This window comes from Lepisma saccharinum, chromosome 4 (assembly GCF_977018435.1).
Source record: "Lepisma saccharinum chromosome 4, izLepSacc3.1, whole genome shotgun sequence".
In the NCBI taxonomy this organism is placed as follows: Eukaryota; Metazoa; Arthropoda; class Insecta; order Zygentoma; family Lepismatidae; genus Lepisma; species Lepisma saccharinum.
In genome coordinates this window covers 53,038,396-53,048,055 of record NC_139232.1, presented here as the reverse complement: position 1 = coordinate 53,048,055, position 9,660 = coordinate 53,038,396, and the positions used below count along the sequence as shown (strand labels likewise).

Below are 9,660 nucleotides of genomic sequence, written 5' to 3'. Positions count from 1 at the left end.
GCGCCGCAATAGCGGGTCTTAGACGATGTGATTGATGTGTACAGTTTGAAGAAAGAAAAACGTAAAATGACTTTGTGTTGAGTCAACAGTTACTGCTGAGGCATCAAAAGAACTTTTCAATTTAATTTTTCTAAAATTTCTGAAGCTTACTATGTACCGTAACTTTTTTAAAGTAATACGTGTATTGTATCAATAAAAAATTAATAAAATGCAAAATGCAATAATCGTACTGTTTTGCTTCTTTTAAAACTGACAGCCAATATACTAATTAATATTTGTTTACTTAAGCGAGGAAATTTAACATATTCAAATCTAAAAGGCCTAGATCTCAGTGTTTTTAAGTTGTTTCTTTTTTTAAAAAATTTCCGGGGGAAAGCCTCCGGACCCCTTATAAACTAGGGGATATTCAATAACCCTCTGCTTCTCCCACAGTCTGGCCCCCCAAAGCAAAAGCTCAAACTCCGGCCATGTCCAGGGTCCACCCAGCATCAAATCAAATTGTGCTCGTTGAGGGGGGGTAAATGCGGCCGGAGCGTGGTGATGATCACATCACCTCCAAGATGTCCGGCATCGAAAATATGTGAGGCCCTGCCCCCATATATCCTAAATGTACCTTCATGGCACGGTGCTACATGCACAGGGAACTTTAACTTTACCTTTACCTGTATATATTGTATTCGTTTCTGTACCCCTGAGTAACTACGTTCATTTTTTATATGCGTATACGAACTCTCTACCATGTCAATGGCTGAGGGCCTCCTAAAGGCTTACTTGTCTCCGCCCCAACCCCCCGCACTGCGGGGTTTTGCGGGTTGTAGATCTGGCACTGATTGTAGGGGCGATGCCTTCCAACGAATTGTTGACATCATTGAAACCACTGTTGAGGAAGTTGAGAAGAAACTCCCCACACTCAGATCACAGTATTTGAGGGAAAAAAGAAAAATCGAAAAAAAAAAAAAAGTGGTGCAGGTGCAAAGGATGCTTACGTTCCGAAATGGCACTCCAGTGTTGTTGCGGGCGTATTTTGCGGAAGTAGTTTTGAATTGAAAACAGTGCACCTCTGATTAACCTAAATTACTGACTGAAATGAAATTATATGTGTGAAGTATACATATAACTTTAGATTGACATCCGTTCGATACCCGGTGGAGGAACAGTGGTTCAGATCCCACTTTAAACTGTAGGTCCAGTCCAAATTAGCATCTCTGTGCATAAAGCAGACGTAAAACACCAATTCAATCAATCAACAGATTGACATCCATTTTTCAGGGAGGCTGTGCCCCCCTTGCCCACCCCCTGGACGTTCATCATGATATGTATGAAGTCTTATAATCCAAGAAAGTGGTCATACAGTGCCAACATTCAGATACATTGAACTATGTAGTGAAATACAATATGAAATTATCCTTGCCTTTAAAAACAATTTTTGAACCTTTTCAATGTAACCAATGGAGGTATAAAATACATAGTACAGTGGGATCCATGAGTATTACTGTGCAAATTGTCCATGACTATTTCTCTAATTTCTCTCTTACATCGTGTGTGTTTTTAAGCACTGGATTTTTATGTATGCTGGCGCAGAAGTTGTCAACAGCTTGTTTCAAGATTTATTTTAATTCTTCAAGCTCTTATTGGGTCAAATAAAGTGCACGAATATGGTGATGGACAATTTGCACGGTAATACTCATGGATCCCACTGTACATTGAATATTGGACATCTTCCTAACACTTTTTGAAAAAGCCTGAAATTGTATACGTTTACTAGGCATGTTACGTGGAACAAATACATAGAACGTATTAACAAGAAAACTATCCTTCACGTTACAACTTTCATTAAATATAATTTCCCGAGCACGACCCAATGTATATAGAGGATACCTTTGAAAGCAGGCAGAAAATAAACCGTTTATGAACAATGCAAAAAAGAAAGAAAACATAACTCACATTAAGCTATAGGCAATTATCATTGGTTGACGAGTATTAATTAAAGTTATTGCTGCATAACGTAAGTATAGTGCAAAATCATGTAGAAAATTAAGCTAAGAGATTAGCCTACTGTTATTTTGATGTCATTGTGTAGATATAAAACAAACACATACCTAAAATAAACGTGTTCTTTAACAGTAACATTTAAAGTATTTTGAAAACAAGTCTATTATTTTTCTTCATTAAAACCGTAATTTTTCATTGGAGCGAGGTGGAATGTAGGAGAACCAGGTAGAAAAATGAGGGCAGGGTGAGACAGAGTGGTAGTATTTTGGGGCGCAAAAAATCCACTTCGCCCGGGTGAAAATTTTATCTTGAGCTGTCCCTGATCATTGGTTTCATTTTTGACGCGCTACACGATGAAAGGTTATAAATAAATCTTTGAACTAATAAAAAAGGGTGCGACGATTATGTGTTGAAATACGGTATGGTATGTATACTGTGTTGAATAGAGACAGAGTACATTGGAAGAAACTTTTTATTTCTTTTGTATGAATTTTTAAAAAAACGCATGTGTTTTAAAATAATATCTATTCCCAGCCAAATAACAGCTTGATTTTGTAGTGTGTTTGATATTTGTGACATGATAATATATTTAGACTTTAATTTTAAATCTAGGTTCTTACAAAAAGCCAGTATCATTGCTTTTATTTACATGATTGGCTCTAATAACAAAAACATTATTACCACCAACAAATAATCCAACATACAATTAAAAAATCAATAACGAAAATTTTAGTTTCTCGCTTATTGATGTGCGTCATGAAGTTGTAAATTTATTTTATCGACCGTTGCCTTAAATTATTCCTCTGGGTTAAAAATTCGAGGTTTGCATACCTCATCAAACGAACATTAACTATAAAGAATTGGTTACGATAAAATAATGTTGTAAGAAGCAACCCGTATATTTTCTTATGATGGTCAGAATTGTCGTATGCTAGCATCGAGGTCATCGAACGCTACGGTTTACTACCTTTTTTTTTCTTTTCAAAAAATGAAGAGCTTGTTCGTGGATTTTGTAGTATCCAGCAGGCAGTAGATGGCAGCATGTGTTGGAGCTTGGTCCAAACTCCGCAAGTTTGCCATCGATAAACATGTCGGACACCTGAGGGTAGTTGGTGCAAGACGCCAAAATTGCTTCAAATTATGACGTCTTCGTACTCTACTAAAGGATGTGCGAACGGAATAATAACTCAAAAACAAAGTGGTAATTATATAATGAAATCAGTATTTTCAGAATACAATAGTGAAATGTAGTTTTGAGTTCCAGTATGGGTCGTGTTTGGAATGGCTGCTTGCTTACAGTGCGAACATGAGTATTACAATTTTAATAGCACCTAGTGAATGGCAGGTGTAGGTTTGTTATCGTACAATGTTAGTAATGTTTATTTTTAAATGGTCCTCTGTTGTAAATATCACATGCACATGTGTCATACGGAATTTCCGAATTGGGTGTTAACAGGAAATTCAAATTATTATAACTTTCCAATTGCTGTCATTGTATTTTATTCACATAGGTTTATTTTATTGGTAAATATTTACTAAATGACTGTGCTCAGAGAATTTTAACGATCTACTTTTTTATACCTGAACAAATCCCAAGTTGAATATTTAATTATACGAAGTGTAAATACAGAAAATCAGTTGGGATAGGAGCAACATTAATCATAGCATTAATGTAACAACCTCAATCGTCACAATTCATTAATTTTTCCGTATTAGATTAGATTGAAGTATGCATTTCTATTTTTTTCCTAAGAGTAAAGTAACTGTTCTGAATGTTTAATGATTTTCGCAAGTTTTATAGGAGTATTAGGAAGTGTTTTAGAATATTAGAATATTGAAAAGATCTATGGAAGTAAATTTGAAGCTTGGGGAAACTTATTATAAGCTTCGGTAAAAGTTTTACTATCCTTCGGACACCTATAACTTCTTAGTTTCGTGGAACATTCCGTGAATGGTTTTGGGGCTATCCATCCCGGAATCGGTGGGAAATTTAAACTAAAAAATTATTTTCGTTTGAAATTTTTGAGTCCAAATTTCCCACCAATTCCGGGCTTCGCCCCTGGGGTAATTGACCTACCGCCCGCAACTGCTAACGTGGTCCCGCCTCCGCTCCATCTCCCCGGCTTTCTCTATAGACTCCCTGCTAAAGGCATGTTAGAAATTGGCCGGAATCACCTGCCCCCAAATGAGCCCCAAACTTTTAAATTTGAAGAAATCTGTTTCCAGGATAGGGAAAACTTACCTGAATTTCACACAAAACACCTTCCCGATGTTAGACAATACTACAGGAACTTATTACGGTAAGTAGTTTCTTCTGTAGAAATCTGTCCGAAGGATAGTAAACTAGTGAGTGTTTCAAACCTCGCCATGTTTTCACTATAACATGACATGTGTAGTATTTTAAACTATGCTTGCCTAACCTAACCTAACCTTATGGGAAATGGTTTGTGGGGCTAACGTGAATGGGTTGTGGGGCTAACGTCAATGGTTTGCGAGGTATTAGCATAATTTCAAATCTGGGCACGAAAGTAGGTATTTTACGGTGAACAAGTTTGCAACACTGCATAAATCGATAAAACACTCGCACAGCGCGCGATGAACCAGTACGCTATAGCCATAATGTGTGTTGCAGAATCGAAACAACGAATAACAGTAAGTACTTGTAAATGTAAGTAATATACATTATTTTCATTTTTTTTCTATTAATAATGGTTAATATTAAAATAGACACTGAAAAAAAAACATAGTAAAATATGTACAAAAATGAAACATACTGGAACCGTCCTTTGCCATTTTTGGCAAAACTGAATGGAAAGGTTCCAGATATTCACAAACCGGAATGCTACTCCGGTCTGGTCCATTTCTAGCCCTGCATTAAGTGGTTCAGATTCCACTGCAAGCTGTGGATCTTGTCCCAATTAGCCTATGTGCATGTAGTGGATGTAAATACAAATCCAACCAACTAAACGCTGCGGTTCAGTTAAAAAATCAGCATGCGTTGGTACTTGTAATGCTCGTAGGCTTACATATTAATTTATCATCATTTGTGAGGTTAAAAAATAATTTCTTCAGTAGCACGTTTCGATTCCACATGCAAAAGAGCTACATGTGAAGAGGATATTAAAGTTAGGATCCACTTTTCAAAATTTTTTGGTTTCCCCCCCCCCCCCTTTCTGAAAGTTAGGTCCCAAGTAGTTAGCCCCTCAAGAATTTGAGAAGAAAATCTGTAGCATCCCCCCACACACACATTTATATCAGGCCAGCACTGTCACTGACAGAATGAGACCAGGAAACCATGTTGCTTTTTACATTTTACTTCATTTCACAGATACATTGATGTGTGTGTTTTGAATGGGTAATTACGTTAGCCATGTTGAATAATGGTCACTAATACTGTGTACCAGGCCCGTACCCAAGGGGAGGCCAAGGCGGCCATGCCCCCCCCCCCTCGAGACATGAAATATTTTAATGTGAACCTATTAACACCTACAAAAATAACACTGCGATATTTAAGATTTTGCAAGAGTTTCTATTTTCTTCTTTAATAATTAAATGTGTTGTTTCTGGAGGGAGGCCGCAGTCTGCAGTCTACTATATTTATTAATTTTAGTTTTATAACCATTAATGCGAAGGTACCAAACTTCCCAATTTGGTCGGGACAGTTCACCATTTTTACTCCCTGTTCTGACTTTTTTCGAACTGCAGTCTTGATGAGGAAATATCCTTTTTTTGGTTAATTTATGTTCAGATACGTTCTTCATTATAAGGATCATTCCATAGCATTGGTGGTCACATACAGGGTACGAATTCCCATGGCCGAAGGGGGATCTCCCACCTTTCCCCCAAAGATCTGGTTCTATTAAAATTTTTCCTCCCATCAAAATTTTCCGAGGGTAAGAGTTTGTTGTTATAACAACAAAGATAAGCAATTAGTTTTGACTTCCGACATTCTATACTAAGAATAAGATCATAAACACATACAAAGAAGGAATAACAAAGAATGATGTCAGCCTGTGTGTGAATGTTGCATACATCTCTTGTGCTCTCACTCTTCTCTCTTTAAGGCTGGTAACAGCATGGGGTAAAAACGTACTCCTACATTCATAGATAAGATTTTAAAATTATATCAAATTGGACTAGTAAGAAATGGAGCCTGCGAAGGTGGTTGTCATTGTCACCCTAGGCCCCTGGAACATAGAAATTAGACTGACCCATTATTTCTCTGCCATTTCTCACCTCCTTTTGTTGGGAATAAAACATAGAACTTACATGTTAATTTAATAGGAGACCAATATCTTCTTATAGTATCTCACTTTTTGTCCCTCCACCTAGTAATCTTTAATTTGCAATCGAGTTTGCAGATTTGAACAATAACACACTGCTTGAATGAAGATGATATGGGATGTTCAAGCGAACCGACTTAAGTTTTATTTTCGTCTGATTCAACAGAAAAGAGTAGGTACATAAAATTTATTAAATGTCTTAAGCAGGACTCGAAAAATCCCAGTCGCCATGGAGACTAAAAATTTCAGCCTGGCGACTGTGATCTTATACTGTAATATGTACGAAATTTTGATGATTCTAAGTTCAAATTGCAGTACATTGTACGTTAGCATTTTTTTTTATCAACGTTGTGAATATTCCATAGAGTCAGTAACAATTTCTTACCCTTTGTTCCCCAACACCCCATTTTCTGCTTTCTCAAATAATTTAATGATGTTTTGAATACCGTGATGCTCAGCATCTTATACAGTGTGTTTCAAAAGTCGCACAACACAAACTTTGGGAATGTATATCATGAAAACCGTAAGAGATATTTACACAGAGTTACCTGCATTATAAAGCCTCATCCATTGAGATATTTTTCAATGCTTAAAATTATCAGTTCAATCCGTACAGAAAATTATATAAATTAATAACTGACTGAAAACAGCATTCAAATATTTCCAGAAATGAATAAGAAATTATCGAAGGGTCATAATTAGACATTTGATGACTGATGCCATGTCAGTCTGTTATTTGCGACCAATATTGGTCATGTGCAACATTTAATGAATGTTTGACGAGATTTTATGTGTAAGTGAAAAGTGTCATTTTTGGGACATATCTCCGTATATGGCAACACAAGCAGGTCGAAATATTGTCAACAGTCGCATGCAACATGTGTCTAAGTATTGGCTATACATTTACGTGAAAAATCGTAAATCAAGATTTTGTGCTGAAATTGGGCTCCTAGGCTGCCCCTGGTTACATTGAATTCTCTTCGCTCACTTTCGCCGCTACTGTGCCTGTTTCTTTTTTTTTAATTGATTCAGTATGGCGTATTCATTGGAGCAATGCGTGTGCATTGCTGAAGAGTATTTTACTACTCATTCTTACACTCATGTGCAAGAGGTTTTCCAAGAAAAATCCCCTGCTTCTGCTGTACCTCACAAAGCAACTGTTTTAAAACCAGTCAATCACATATGATCCCACAAATTGTTTAAGAGTTGGTATTTATTATTGAAAATTAGTTCTCAGATGTTTTCAGCAAATTAACAATGTTTTTAAAATAATGTAATTGCTTTTATTTCGATAAATGCTAACATAAATCTGGTGAATCCATAATTGTTCCTGTGTTTAAAAAAGGTGATAAAATGAACTGCAATAATTACCATGGAATTTCTCTACTCTCAACAACATACAAAATATTGTCTAACATTCTTTTAACAAGACTAACACCATATGCTAATGAAATTATTGGTGCTTATCAATGTGGATTTAAACGTAACAGATCAACTACAGATCAAATTTTTCACATCAGACAGACACTTTAAAAAATGTGGGAATATAATCAAAATGTCCATCAGCTATTCATTGATTTCAAAAAAGCATATCATTCGGTCAAAAGAGATAAATTATATAACATATTAGTAGAGTTTGGAATACCTAAGAAGCTTGTTAGTATGATAAAAATATGCACCAGTGAAACAGAAAGTAAAATTCTTGTGGGTATTAATATGTCTGACAAATTTACAATTCATGATGGGTTAAAACAAGGAGATGCATTATCTCCATTGCTCTTTAATTTTGCCTTAGAATATGCTGTTAGAAAGGTAAAAGAAAGTAAAGAAGGACTAAAATTAAATGGTGTGACTCGGTTGTTAGCATACGCAGATGATGTAGACTTACTGGGGGATGATGTGAATACAATTAAGAATAATGGTAAAATATTTTTCAAAACTGCTAAAGAGATAGGTTTGGAAGTTAACAAAGAGAAAACTAAATATATGCTTACAGGCCGAAACCAAGTGTTAGGTAATAATCAAAATCTAATTATTGGTAACAACTCGTTTGAACCAGTTTCCAAATTCAAATACTTAGGAGTAATATTAACAAATGAAAATTATATTAAAGAGGAAATAAAAAGTAGGCTTAATTCAGGAAATGCATGTTACTTCTCTCTTCATAAACTTTTGTCTTCTCGTTTAATGTCTAAGAAACTAAAAGTTAAAATATACAAAACAGTAATTTTGCCTGTAGTATTGTATGGATGTGAAACTTGGTCCCTTACATTGAAAGAGGAACATAAATTGAGAGTATTTGAAAATAAGACCCTTAGGAAAATCTTTGGACCTAAAAGGGATGAGGAGACAGGTGAGTGGAGAAGGTTACATAATTTAGAACTACATAATTTGTATTCATGTCCAGTTATTATTAGAATAATTAAATCAAGAAGACTTAGGTGGGCAGGCCATGTGGCACGAATGGGAGAGGAAAGAGGAGTTCACAGGATTTTTGTTGGGAAACCTGATGGTAAGAGACCTGTAGGAAGGCCAAGACGAAGATGGAGGGACAACATTGAGATAGACCTAAGGGAAATCGGTAGGGATGGAAAAGAGTATATAGAACTTGCTCAAGATAGGGACAGATGGAAGGCCTGTGTTGCTGCAGCCATGAACCTTCGGGTTTAAGAAGGCTAGGTAGTTAGTTAGTTAATAAATTTATGAACCCAGTGATAGCCTACAGGATTAGTTTAGTGCAGAAAACCCGGTGTAAATATCTCTTACGATTTTCATGATATACATTTTCAAAGTTTTAATTGTGCGACTTTTGAAACATACTGTATTATGCATAATTGCTAATAGGTGGTTTCCTGGTACCTGATTTTCAGAGCTGGTGCCTAGTTTAGAAGAAAATTTTTCGAGCACTGGTCTTAAGTATGCCAGTTACATCTAGGGGTGTGGGGGGGCAATGCAAATTCCGTGCGGGGGGTGCGAAAATCTATTCTCGTCCTGGGCGCTGAAATCTCTAGCTTCAACCAACTCTGATGAGAAAATGTTTCCTTTTGAGAGACCATTATAATAGCTTTACACCATTATAAAACATAACACAATAAAGGTATGAAAATTTAATTATCATTATTATTAAAGAGCAATAATTAAATAAAATCCAACACTTATTAAACATTTCACTTATCTTTTAATTTCTTGACATTTTGAAACAGTTGTTAAAGAAATTGCTAGTTTATAAATGTAGTAAATTAATTTGTTTACATATTTGGTCTAGGAATTAATTCGTGTGGTTGTTATGCACACATTGAAGCTGTTGTTCAAACACAAAATACATAAATACCTTAAGAAAAATATTGTCCATCGCGAGCCACCACTTTCGCCCATCTGTCAGGCA

The 9,660-nt window shown here is 35.8% G+C and overlaps 1 protein-coding gene across 1 annotated transcript in view; it reads left to right on the top strand.

Annotated features, from left to right (window-relative positions):
- Positions 1-3,032: 3,032 nt before the first annotated feature.
- The window catches only part of MED1 (Mediator complex subunit 1), a 37,541-nt gene continuing 30,913 nt past the window's right edge, over positions 3,033-9,660 (top strand). The window contains exon 1 of the mRNA XM_083120506.1: positions 3,033-3,193. Coding sequence (XP_082976632.1) covers positions 3,133-3,193 — 61 coding nt within the window. The 5' untranslated portion in view covers positions 3,033-3,132. The remainder of the gene's footprint in view (positions 3,194-9,660) is intronic.